The sequence below is a fragment of the Artibeus jamaicensis genome, unplaced genomic scaffold, assembly GCF_021234435.1.
Source record: "Artibeus jamaicensis isolate MK-2021 breed Jamaican fruit bat unplaced genomic scaffold, CSHL_Jam_final contig_1015, whole genome shotgun sequence".
In the NCBI taxonomy this organism is placed as follows: domain Eukaryota; kingdom Metazoa; phylum Chordata; class Mammalia; order Chiroptera; family Phyllostomidae; genus Artibeus; species Artibeus jamaicensis.
The window spans coordinates 4,119,313-4,133,466 of record NW_026521194.1 but is presented as its reverse complement, the minus strand read 5'-3'; the positions used below and the strand labels follow the sequence as shown (position 1 = coordinate 4,133,466).

Sequence of the window (14,154 nt, the reverse complement as noted above, 5' to 3'; positions counted from 1 at the left end):
CATCACTATTGCTCTAGATTTGTTAGTTTGATCTGGAGAGTGACACTTATAATGGGAACGGTGGCATTTTCTGATGACATAACACAGATTCTGAACACTGAGCAGACAAGTGAATTTGCTCACGTTTAACGGCTTGTGTGCTGCATAGAGAGACTGCCACAGCTGCCACGCACACATCAGCCTTTGCATTCGGCACCAACACAAAGTCATCGCTTCCATTTCTCAGCCAAGTCCATTGACAAGTCCACTGACCTGACGCCGAGTATGTCTTACTGGACGTCTTGCCAGAGCTCTTTGCAGGAGAGGAAACGGACCCAGTGAGGCCCTGGTGTTCCCATGTCTTGGGCATCAGTTGTTTCTTAAATTTTACGACATCACACATTTTACGACATTCTATTCTGCAATGGTACTCAGCTGGTTTGCACTCTGATTTGCTGGGTACTTCAAAGAACTTGAATTTTTGGAATATGGAGTTATGTCCATGGGTAACAGGAAACTGACAGTCTTTATCTTGTCCCTAAAGAAAGCAGAATAAGGGGAAGAGAAATAAAACTTGCTAGTGGCTTTTACACAAAACATTCAGTTTTTTCCAAGTCACCCACCACTGCCTAGAGTGTTAAAACTTCATTTAAAATATATCATAATATTTTCTTTTTGTGTATTTGCTCAATGATAGTTCTAGACTACATGTTGAAACTGGCCCTCTAATGAAGTCCAGAGAAGAGTGTTGATAACACTAAAATTTGTAAATACCGAGAAAGGGTCCATTTGCTTGAGAATCATCGGCTTGATGTTTAAAATTGAAGACTATCCTGCCCCCTCAGGCAGAAGGTCTTTTCCCACCCAAGCTCTTTAATTGAAAAGCATGAATCTGAGGCAATTATTTTATAAACCAGATCAATCTGCAGTTATGGACTTTGCAGTAACTGAATATCCATCATGTCCGAACAATAAAGGGGGAGAGAATATCAACAGCAATAACCCGGCACTACGTGAGTGATTATCTTTTCATTTTGCCCATTTCTCTCTTCCCTCTCACAGCCCTGTGTAGAGTTTTGACATAAAGCAGGACAAACTGCTCCCAGGAAGAAGCCTAGAGAATAGTGTTTAAACTTACTGCCCCTTTTCCAATTTTGTTCTCTCTCTTTCATTAAGTAAGGCCATAATCCCAGTGAGTGGCAGTTAGTGGCCTGCGTCTCGGGGCACACATCAGCTCCCTCCCTTGGGAGGGAGGCCAGTGGTTCCGCTTATTGGGATCCATAAACTAATACCTGCCGGGACTTAGGAAGCATTCCCTTGGCTGCCTTATTTCTTCTTCACAAAAGCATTACGGTAACTGCTATCATGACTGCCTTTTTACAGAAGAGTAAACTGGCACAGGATATACCATGACTTTGCCAAGGCCGTGTTGTTGGTGAATGGTGGAGCTGGAGTTCCTGGCACGTGAGTCCGTGGCTGCTTTGTTAACCCCCTGGTTATAGGAAATGAAGACAGTGCATCGTGTTTGATGTGTCTGGTTTCTCCTATCAGTAAAATAAATAGAACAGCACTTGTAACTTTAGGTGTTTCCATGGGCCATTTCTCCTAATCTTTCTGACAGCTTGAGATTATTATTTTTTTCTTTCTAAACACAGGAGGAAAAGATTGCATTTCTATGTTGAAATCCAGGAAAAATTAAAATCCTATGTCTAGTTTCGCAAGAGCGTTGGTTCTTAGAGGTATTGACATTGGCATTATTCTATAAAATACTTCCTCAACATAATAGTGGAGGAGTTCACAAGCAAATTAGTTTTTATGTCTGACTGTTCCAAAAAGCCAGTCCAGACAAACCGGTCTTCATAAATCTTTGTAAAATTCTTGGAAAGCTGTTAGAAAGTAAACAAATCTACCAAAACCACCAGAGAAATAATGCAATGACATGTCACTTTACTAGTTAATCCTTGAGAAAGTAAAAGAAAAAAATCTGAAAAAATATGTATAATTCCTAATCAACTGTTCTCTCTCTATTTGCTGGATTTTGTGCCAACCTAGCTGTTGATTTTCATCCATCACTTAGCTTCTTGTTTTAACACAGTCCCAAAATTGGCTCAATCTTTCAAATTAAAGTAGATTCCAAATTAGAAATGGGTGGTGTTCCAATAGTTTATTTGTTGGCAGCTCGGAAGTTGGAAAATGTTTTGTTTCAGAGAAATAATACATCATAAACATTGGGTAGGTTCCCAAACTATCACAGAAAATATATACACCAAAGTGGGGAAATTGATACTACTGTATTTCTCAATGAACACTGTAGGTCTGTGAGAATGTAATGGTTTAAGAGAAAAAAAACATAACATTATAAAGCATGCACTGTGCAACTTCAGACTGTGTGGACCTGAGCCTGGAAAGGCATCGGTCACAGCCTGAATGATGCTTGTCCGTGCATGGGAATATGGAAGGTGTTCCTTTGTAGACGTCTTACTTTAATGTTGCATTTGTATTTTGTAATTTGTAATGTTTTACAAAGATTACATTTTGTGTTTTCATGTGACCAGAAGTATATGTGTATCTATGTATGTGTAATTTCTTTAGGCAAAGGGCACATCTGCTTCTCCTCCCTCTTTGAAAACACACAGCCATCGGAACACGATAGTTGGGTGAGTATTTTTTATTTCTACTCCCACAGCCCCTGTGGCAACACGGATGTGCTGGCTTCACCTTCAAAACACATTCAGAAAGTGTGCTCACCGTTACAACCCTTGGCCAAGAAACCATTGCTTCTTGCCCAGATTACTATTTTTAGCCTTAAATCTGGTCTTGTTTTCTGTATTGTTTGTGTAGAGTTTTTTTTTAAAAAGCAGGGCTACTGATATGATCTTTTTAAAACCACGTGGTAAGAGTATGCTATGCACCCCAATTCACGTGGAATAAATCCAGAATCATTGGGGGGATTGGAAGTCCACCTGGGTGTTTTCCTTCACTTCCCTCTGCTTTCTCTCTTTCCCACTCCACCGCCTCCACACCTGCCTCCTCACCTTCCTCAAACACCAGTCATGAGCCTGCTCAGTACCTTGCACTCTCTGTTCTCAATGCCTAGAATGTGTCCCACCCACCTGCACCCCAAATCCTCAGAATCCCCCTTTCTTCTGTACGTACATGGTGAGGCATTTCCTGGCCATGATATAAAAATTTCAACAATGCTTGCTCCTTGCAGCTGTCCAACATATTATATATTTTATGCATTTCACGTTTATCGACTATCATGTTACAAAGGAACAAGCCCATATAGGCAGGGATTTTTGAGAATTCTGTGTCCTGCTGGGTCCTCCGTGCCTGGAATCCTGCCCGGCACATGGTATATCTTCAGGATGTGTTTGTTGAATGAACGAATGCATGTAATGAAGGCATAAAAAATATACTCAAAGGATAGAAACTAAACTCATATAATACTTGCTCCTCAGGACTGGGGAAGAGGGTTATAGGTTCTCTCTTTTTATTCGTAACATTTTTTCTTTTATATGTAAAAATGAAGAATATATGACAAAACCTTACAGATGCATGCATTAGTATTGGTAACATCAGTTTCTGAAATTTTCTGTATGTTGAAATTTTTCATGAACACATCTTTGTTAGATCTCCCATAATTACTGGATAAAGCGCGCACTCTGAGCTCATGGGAGGTCTTTCTTGTTGGATCTTGCTCACCTCTCCATCCTCAATCACTTCACTCACCACAGTTATAATTCCCTCTGCCTCGCTGTTATTTTTGCTCTACCTGGGACGCACTCCCCACTTGTCTCTGCCTGGCTAGGCCCACCTGTCTGCATGAGTCTGGTTACCCTCTTTGCTCCTGTAACAGAACTTCCTATAAAGTGAAATACAGTTTTCATCCTGCCTTGTGCAATTCACATAAAACTGGCTCTACCTTTGTACCCCACATCCTGTGGCAAGTCCATTGCTTTTTCCAACATTTATGAGAATTCCCACCAGCCTGTTACTTCTGATTATCTCTTGATTTGACTGCCTGCCACTGCCAGATTAGATGCCTCCCTTATTCTCTCCTCAACCGTATTTGTTCCATTTTCTCTTCTTGGCAATAAGCTAATCATGAAACTCAGGCCCAATTTTCTTTATTCTCCTCCTTCTACTTTGAGGAGACCAATGTGTACAGACTCTTGATAAAGACTTAGGGCTGAGGCGGGGGATGGAAAATAGAAATGCAGAGTGTGGGGCAGGGAGGTCAAGATCTAGCTGTTTAGAGCAGATACATTTTGCTTGATGGTAACACTCTCGTTCTGAAGGAGCCCTTGGCTCTGCCCGCCCCAGGGGGCACTGGCCGGCCAGCATTCCTCTTAGACTCCCCAGCTGTCTCTCCGGTGTTTTTCCCAGGCCCTCCAGCTCTCAGGCAGCTTCTCACTTCCAAAATGCCAATTTGCATATTTTGCGTTGCATTTAGTTTTCACTTTGTCTTCTGGCCATTTTAGGTTATGCTTCAAGGGCCCTTTTTATGCCCCCCAAAGCCTGTTAAGACACCTTCCTCCACAAGGACAGTTCTCTCTCAGAGGGGACTTCTGGGCTCGGCTTCTAAAGTAACTGTCTTCTTCTCCCTGGGACATACTTTATTGTAGGGGGTCAGTTTATGTATGTGTCCTTGTCAGTTCCTCAAAGTTTCAGGTACAATGTTTTATTTTTGTTGCCTCTTGTATCACTGATTCCTAGCTCAGAGAATGATCATTAATAATGTTTGATGAGTAAGTGAAGACTGTTTTCCACTTATTAGAGTCATGTATTAGAGAGTGCCATTTGACTTCAAATAAATGTGTTCTTTTTGATACCAGAAATGGACATAAGTAAGATAGAAGTTATTTTGGCCCAGTAGCCTATTTGGTTTTCTTTCCTCCACTAGATATGACCTTGGCCATCCAAGAGAATGTCTCAGTAGCCATCACAGCATACGTACGTGTAAACTAGCTTTAGGGCAGATTGGACCTTACCTGCAGCCAGGAACGGGCTCAGGAAGGGCTCTGTAGCGGCAATTCTTGCTGGTAAAAGAATCTTCTGCAAGCGTTTTTTCTTCATTGTCTTTCTTCTTGATTGAAGAACATTCCAGTGATTGAACTGTTCCCCGAGCTTCTAGATTTCTACTATTTAGATGTCTTTTCCCAGGTTTCCAGGGATCATTTGCAGCAAGTAAATGGATTGGCGAGGACGCAGAGTAGCGCCTAACAATCATGACGTGGCCTGTACAGGAGACACAAAATTTAAGTTTAAAAACCCTATATTTAATAATGTCCAGAAATGGAAAATTGTGTTGATAGATTTTCTTGAAACTAACTACACAAAACAATTATTATTTTTTTGCATAAAAGACATCCAATCATTGATTTATTTTACAAAAACTCTCAACATTTTTAAGAGAGGGGGATGTGCTAGTGAACAGAAAAAATTCTTGCCTGCATAGAGCTTACCCTGTTGTGTGGCAAGCAGACAATTTACAAACAATGAAATTCAGGTTAGCGATAGATTCTAGGAAGACAAATAAGGCTGATGAAGGCAAGGGGGTGGAGACAGAGGAGGGAGTGGGTCTGAAGGCCATATAGGTGTGTGACCAGGAAAGAACTTTCTGGAAACATAGCATTTAAACAGAGATGCTGGTGCTGATGTTTTCTGCATGGCTCTCTCACTCCTGAGTCTCAAGATCCTGCTCATCCACAGTCCCTCATCACCTGAGTGGCCACAGGTATTCGGTCTGGCTGCTGCTAAGCGGCCTATAATTGTGTGCTTTGGCTCTCGTTGGGAGAGTCATTATAAGGCAGCTTGTTGAATGAGGGATGAAAGAAAAGTGGACACATGGAAGGAAGCAAAAATGTCTTTTGTGAAAACTGGAGCGCTGCTGAGAGAGAGGGAGAGACTGTGGCCTCACTTTCTGAAGGTTTCCAGTTCAATTTCTGTCCATAATGTCTTCTGATAAGCTCTTTTCTTGAGGTAACCCAAATCTTTTAGAACCATTCCTAGTAACTAAAGCGCACTGATGAAAAGAGCTTCCTTTGAGGGAGTCCTGGTTTGTCTGAGTCTCAGCTCTAACACTGAGCCAGCTGACCACATGGCCTGTCATCCAAGATCCACTCAGACATCGAGTCACCCCCCAGGCTTACTGCACTAACCTCACACTTTGGTTTTATTTCTGTAAGATGGGTCCAGTAGTGCTTACTTGTCTTTAGCTTCATTCAAAACAATGTTGCTAGATTGTATTGTGATAGCTGTCAGATCAGAGTGCGCTTAAAAAATTGGTGAATTTTTGTGCAGCCATTTCAATGATTGAAAATGGAAGAAAATAAGTGACATGGTCAGCATATTATGCTTTAGTATTTCAAAAAAGATGAAAATGCAACTGAAATGGAAAAAAGCAGATGTGTGCAGTGTATGGAGAAGGTGCTGTGACTGATCAAATGTGTCAAAAGTGTTTTTGTGAAGTTTCACGCTGGGGATTTTTCCTGGGATGATGTTCCATGGTTGGGTGGACCGGATGCAGGTGACAGTGATCAAACTGAGACATTTGAGAATACCCAGTCTTATACAATGGGGGAGATAGCGGACATACTCAAACTATCCAAATCAATTAAGTTATTGCGGAAAATGAAGATGGGGCTTTTATTTTTCAGAAAAAAATTAAACGGAATTTTTGGCCAACCCAATAAATGTTTTCAAATCTCGAACATCTCTCCTCGCAGCTTTACCATGAACTAACATAGAAGCGTAAGGAAGCCCCTCCCTTACACCTCTGTTTGACGTAAACAGAAGTTTAAAGTATCGGATTAAAGTAACTAAACTGGGCTTCTGACCATAGATTTAAGTCATATTTCTTTCTGTGTTTGGTCCCTGTCAACAAGTAAGCGTTCCCAAAATTTATCAAATGTTTCTCACCTGCCCTTTCAAACATAATGTTAATATTCTTATTGGAAGCTATTCTCCATAGGCTGAAGAAGTGTTATATCAATTGCTTATTAATATTCTAAACTCCTTTCAGCTTGATGGCATGCTCCGTTCTTTGAACAGTATACTGCTTGTTTTAGAATAGCAGAAGATACACGAAGACCATGCTTTCTTAGGAGCATAAGCATCACAGAAAATAGGTGTGAAGGAGAGTTTTTGACCTTTGGAGTAAGGCAGTGGTTTCCAGCTGGAGGACCTTTTGTCCCCCAGGTGACATTGAGAATGTCTGAGGGCATTTCCGATGGTCATGATTGGAGAGGGGAGGCAAGTACTACTGGCATCTAGTGCTTGGAAGCCAGGGAAATGGGTGAACATCCTGTCAGGTCCAAGACAGACCCTTACAATACAGAATTACTCGGCCCCCAAAGTTGAGAATCCAGAGGTTATGAAGCCCTAGAGCAGGGAGATATAAATGTCCATTTTTTTTTACCAGAAGAAATTCAGACCTCCTCATGGGTTATGCTTTCAATTTTATTAAATAACCAGCGGACAGAACTACTCAGATCCAAACTTGTACTTGACAAAAAGGGAAAAGGCCCTGATTTAAATCTGTTTCCAGCTTTGAAACATAGGGTCGCATCCTAGACAGAGCGTTCTTTAACAGAGAGAAGCAGCTGGTAAGTAGGACAATGTCTCATTGCCAAGCTGCTCAGGACTTCTAAATGGAATTGCCCAAAGCCTTTGGCAGAGGATTTAAGAGGGCTTTGAGTGTTTAATTATGTATACCAATTTTATTTGGATATTCTGTTTGTAGGCAAGCACTGAAAATTTCAATGTAGGAGGTATTTTTTCCTCTGTTCATTTCTGACCTCATGTATAGCCTTCACAGTCAAAATTATTCTCAGTAAAAGGTGAGAGATTGGACGTTTAGAATATATTAACACTGACCTTGCATCTTGAAGCATTCAACTTGTATAGTAGGTTGAATTATGTATAACATACATTCATACAGGACAGTAAAGTTCTTTGTAAAACACGGATAAGCAACAATATCTGCCTTTTGCTGTGTGTTCGCCAGGTGCTAATACCAAGCACTTGATCTATTATTGCAGTTAATTCTCACGACTGTCTGGGATGGGTACAGTAACAGTTTCTCTTGTTAATTTTATTTTTAAATTACAATTCACATTCAATATTATTTGGTATTCATTTCAGGTATACAGTGTAGTGATTAGACAATTATGTAATTTATGAAGTGATACCCCACTAATTCAAGTACCTAACCTGGCATCGTACATAGTTATTAGAATATTATTGAATATATCCCCAGGGCTGTACTTTAAATCCCTATGACTATTTTACAACTATAAATTTGTACTTCTTAATCCCCTAAGCCTTTTCACCCAGCCCCCCAAATCCCTTCCCTTCTGGCAACCATCAGTCTGTTCTCTGTACTTACAAGCCTATTTCTGCTTTGTTGGTTCATTTATTTTGTTCTTTAGATTCCACGTGTAAGTAGAATCATATGGCATTTGTCTTTGTCTGACTTATTTCTCTCAGTATATCACCCTGTAGGTCCATCCATGTTGTAGCAAATGGTAGAATTTTATTTTTTTAATTTGCCAAGTAATATTTCATTGTATGTATGTACCACAACTTTCTTATCCACTGGTCTGTGTATGGGCACTTGGTTGCTCTGTATCTTGACTATTGTAAATATCACTGCAATGAACATAAGGTGCATATATCTTTTTGAATTGGTATTTTGGTTTTTTTTTTAAAGCTATACAATACCCAGAAGTGGTATTGCTGGGATATAAGGTAGTTTTGTAAGAGAATTTTGAGGAACTTCTGTGTGGAGGTGACTTTCTAGCAATGGTGCATAAGGGTTCCCTTTCCTTCACATTCTCAACAACCTTGTTTGTTGATTTATTAGTACTAGAACATTTTCAAATGAAGACCATGAAAATGAAAGATCAGTCAAGTGGCTAAGGAGTGACCAATCATTGGCATCTGTACTTGTCTGACTCTGATGTTCATACACTCAACTCTTGTGCAGTATCATTCACACTTAGTAAGTGAACACGCTGCTTGACGTGCATCCATTCAGTGTTCACTTACATAGCATTTAAATGCTTGAAGTAAAAACACATTGTTTGAAATATGACTGATCTTCACAAACCTGCCTTTGTTCTTTGTAGGAATATATGGAAATAGTTTTAATGTTGCCAAAACATGTTGTTTAATGATGCTAAAAAAAGTTTGCCCCAAGGCTTAAAGGTCACCCTACAATAGAAAACAAAAAAAGAAACTTGCCACTGTTAACATCAAATGATACAGTTACGTGAGAGGCACAGTAAGCCTGCCATTTAGGAGATAATTTGTGAACATGAGCACAGCCCGGAAGACCTGTGAACTTTTTTTTACCTTGGTTTTCACGCACATCTGATGCAGTGTCAGTGGAAATACAGCCATGAGGAGTTGCTGGAGGTTGTCCGGGCACTTTTCCTAGGTTACCAGAGTCGGTGACTTCCTCTTCCCTTTCATCTCCTGATTGTCCCTCTGAGCCTGGGGTTCTCTGATTGTTTGAAGTCAGCATCATCCGGAGGGCTCGATTCTCCTTCTCCAGAGTGTTGATCTTGGCCTGCATTTCCTGGACAACTCTCACGAGCTGGACATGAGCATCCATGGCCTCTTCTCTGGTTGCCCTGTGTGCAGCTCTGGGGAGACAGGTCAACTTTGGCTCATAAGCTGCATGCACAGTCTTCTCAGTGGGCCTGGCTGATCCACCCATACAGCTTCCTGAACAATAGAGGTCATTCTTCTCTGTGCCATCTTTCGGCACCTGGGGAGTTGGGCTGTCAAGGGAGGTAAAGGATTTCCATGACTTATTCATTCTGGGTTTTGTTTTTCAGAACAGAGCTTTTCTTTGTATTTTACATTTCATATCAGCCCACAGTTCTAGAATATTGTTCTGTGTCTGAAGAGAAGAGAATGCTCCAGAGTGTCCAGTGAGAAGCAGTTTCTTGTTTCTGTCATGAACTCACCACCCTACTCACCAGTCAGGCTTGTTCTCTGTTGCTATTTCTGGGATCAAATGTTTCATAAGATCACCAACGGTCACAAGCACATCAAAACTGGCACATAAGAATTATGCCTTGCCTGCTCTGTAACATGTCATGATTCTGTACTTTTGGGGTAAATCACTAATGTTGACATCTGTTGGTTAAGGGTAATAGTAGTCATAGGGGGTCATATAAATTATAGCAAGATTATTTAAATAAAATGCTTATGGTGATACTTATATCCCCCAAGATTAGATCAAGGATCATATAATCACTTTTCAGTAGGTTTCTATCTTATAAGCAGTTTGCTGCTATTTGGGGGGCTGGAAGAGATTAGCCAAAGAACATGTGTGCATATATGCATAGCCCATGGACACAGGCCAAAATGTGCTGAAGGCCAGGGGAGGGGCTGGGTGGAGGGGGGAAGGGGAGGAAATGGGAAGCATCTGTAATAATGTCGACAATAAATTTTTTTTAAAAAAGTGCTGGACAAAGGCTGCCCAGGGATATTTGGGGAGTGTGAGAAGATACAGGTTTAATGTTAATCTTTTTTGTTGCTGTTTATTTCAGTTGTCTCAGTTTTCCTTCATTGCTCTCCTCTGCCCAACCCCAACCCCTTGCTTCCGCAGTAACATCAATCTTGAATGAGAAAGATATGAAACAGTTAACAGCTTTCATTACCTGTTTCCTGAGGAGGTATCCTTGTTGGGAAGGAAAAGCACAATTCTTGAATAGTATGTGCTCTGATAGCAGTATCTGGCTGGAAATTCAAGTAATGCTTATATATATGTACTCTTTTACAACGGGGTAAAAATGAGTAGAACATTTTTCATGCTGATAGTTAAACCTGCACATCCATTTCTTGCTGTTTTCTAGGTATATTGATGGTTTTGCCTATGTTAATAAATAGTTGATTGATTAAGACTGCAGGTGGAAGAAATGATTGGAGAAAGTATTATTCCACATTTAGTCATATAAATTTATGATATATATTTAAATTTTAGGGTGTGCTTACTAAAAAGTTAGTCTAAAAATAGCAGGGTTGTTTTGATATACAGTTGACCCTTGAACAATACTGGTTTGAATTGTATGGACCCATTTATATGCGCATTTTTTTCTCAAAAATGCCTGTATTGTTTTCTAACCACAGTTTGGAGCCCATGGGTGTGAGGACCAATTGTATGCATTGGACGAGCATGCTTTACTTGAGCATACACAGATTTTGGTGTCCACCGGGGTTCCTGGAGCCAATTTCCCATAGATTCTGAGGGACAACCTCAGTTTGGGGGTAGTCAAATTTTATACATGGATTTTCAACTGTGTGTGGATTGATGCCCCTAACTTCCTCATTGTTTGAGGGTCAATGGCACTACTTCTGTTTGTATTTAAATAAATTTCAGTAAACAAAATAGTTGTGGAAATATGAAATATGAAGTAAGATGAATCTTAAAGGACGTCCAGTCTAACTACCTATCAGATGTTCAAATATTTCTCACAATATCTCTGCAATGGACTGTGGACCCTATATATGAATATATCTCCTTTGGGAGAGTGTCTTTCCTACCAAGGTATTCCACTTGCTTTTTAATTAAAATCATTTACATTGGCCAAACACTGGCCTCTATGTAGTTTGTTCCTAGTGCATCTCTTTGGAGAGCAGAAACACATGTCTATCTCCTGTTTTAATGAAAATTTGTATTTCATCACATTCTAGTGAGTGTCTACTCTCCAGAACAAATACCCCAATTCAACTTTTCATGATCTAATGTGGGTTCAAGGACCTGGAGTTCATCATGGCCACTCTCATTCAAACATGTTTCCTTTGACAATGGGCCTCTTGCATTAGGATGCCCAGGTCTAAATGCATTCTCCTGAAGGCATCCAACTAGGCTAGAGGATACTGCCATACCTTATGCAAAGAGTTTTGTGGGAAATATTCCCCAACTGTGGGCAGTAGAGATCACTCTTGGAATTGTATTCGGTCAACAAAGCAAGGAATAAAAATAGCTTATATAACTTGGAAATAGCAAGATATAATTATTTATAGGAAATTTGATTGTATATCTAGAAAGCCCAAGAAAATGAATCGAAAATGTTATTTTGTAATCTACCCTATGTTAGAAAATAAACATTTAAAAACCAGCAGCTTTCCAAAATGCTATTAATAACTGTGTATAGAAAAAATAACTGAAAAATAGTCCACTGATAATAGGCCCCCACAGAGAAGAAAACTGAGAAATTATTTTCTTTAAGCTTTTAAGGTTTATAATGAAGAAAATCTAGCATTTTACTAAGATAGGACATGTAAGAAAACAAAAGCTATGCTTCTGGTGAGAAAACTGTATATTTTAAAGAATGGCATAGTTTTATAAACTTAAAAATGTTGAGTGAAAAATAAGTCTGTCCAACTATATATACCGGGGTCCAGCTGCAGCAGGGTCCAGGGTTTCCTGAAAGGTGGGTAAGGTGTTGGACGTGGCAATATGTATAGAATAAAATCAAAACCATATAAAAAGAATTAGAAAGAAACACCCCCAAAGGAAAACAAGTTCTATCTCTGCGTGGTTAGATTTTGGAAACATTTTATTTACTTTGTGTGCTATCTGAATTTTAAAAATTCCATAGTTACACCAAGGTCTTCCATGATGGAAAAATTTAAAAAATGAAAATAATATTGATGTAAAAGAAATTTGTTAAAATGAATCAACATTATATTTCTTGGGAATTTTGACTTTTGTTATTTAATTTAATAATTTTCATTGCATTTTTTCATTACCATGTAGGCCCCTGCCACCCAGCAATCACCACACTGTTGTCCACACCTATGAGTCTTGTTCCTTTTTGCTCCATCCCTCCATCTCCTACCCTCCCCGCCACCAGCTGTGATCCGCTGTCCATCTATGGATTTGTCTTTATGTTGCTTGTTATTTCAGTTTGTTCATTAGATTCCACATGAGTGAAATTATATGATATTTAATTGTCTTTCTCTGACTGGCTTATTTCACTTAGCATAATGTTCTCCAGGTCCATCCATACTGTCACAAAGGGTAATCCTCACCAGCACTTGTTTTTTGATTTATTGATGATGGCCATTCTGACAGATGTGAGATGGTATCTCTTTGTTGTTTTAATTTGCATTTGTCTGATGATTAATGACACTGAGCATCTTTTCAATGTCTATTGGCCATCTGTATGTCCTTTGTTGGAGAATTGTCTATTCAGGTCCTTTGCCCATTTTTTAAATGGGCTGTTTGGTTTTTGGTGTTGATTTTTGTAAGTTCTTTATAAATTTGTGACATGAATCCCTTATCAGATGTGTTAGGTAATACGTTCTCTCATCTTGTGGGTTGCCTTTTTATTTTGTTGATGATTTCCAAATAGTTGTGCAAAAACTATGTTAGTTTGATGTAGTCCCACTTGTTAATTTTGTTTTTTGTTTCCCTTGTCTGAAGAGTTATATCTGATAAAATATTGCTGTGAGCAATGTCTGGGATTTTGCTGCCTATGTTTTCTTCTATGATGTTTATTGTTTCAGGTATAACATTTAAGTCTTTAATCCATTTTAAATTTATTCTTGTGTGTGGTATTAGAAAGTCACCTGGTTTCCTTTTTTTGCAAATATCTGTCCAATTTTCCCAATGCCATTTATTGAATGACAAATGGGCTAAAGATACTTTTTTGACTTTTGATTAAATCAAATGGCTAGTGAGAACTGAAATTTAATACCAAACTAGTTTTTGTCTTTAATAGTTGTCATAATAATGTTAAAACTTGATGTATGAGTAGAAGTTGTTTAGAAATAGTAAATTTTTATATAAATGCTAGGATTGGTAGTCCTACAATTATTTTTAATATGTTTTTAATGGTGTGAATGTCTTATGCAACGGAGTAGGCTGGGTTCAGAGAGCCCTGTTTTGGCAACTGACCCATTCAGTGGAGTAGATGGCGTATTGGGTGGGATGAGAAGGAGGGAGAAGTGGTGACTGGGGTTCATGGAGAACAAGTCCAGTGGCATACTCTTGGGAGTCCAGTCTGGTGAGCAGTTAGTGTTTGAAGTTCATGGCAATAGCTGACAGGTAATAATTTAGGCAAGAAACTGGTTGAGGGACGTAGCCTGAAGGATGGCAGAGCAGGTAGCTGTTGGCTTGTAGAATAGCTGTGGCCTTTGCCACCATGA

General features: G+C 39.5%; 1 protein-coding gene across 1 annotated transcript; it reads right to left on the bottom strand.

The window, feature by feature from the left end:
- Positions 1–393: 393 nt before the first annotated feature.
- Positions 394–9,601, bottom strand: CCDC195 (coiled-coil domain containing 195). Its single transcript, XM_053666374.1, has 3 exons — positions 9,340–9,601; positions 4,974–5,220; positions 394–517 (listed from the first exon to the last, which is right to left on the bottom strand). Exons 1-3 carry the CDS (start codon positions 9,599–9,601, stop codon positions 394–396), a joined length of 633 nt encoding a protein of 210 aa, XP_053522349.1.
- Between the last annotated feature and the right edge of the window lie 4,553 nt (positions 9,602–14,154).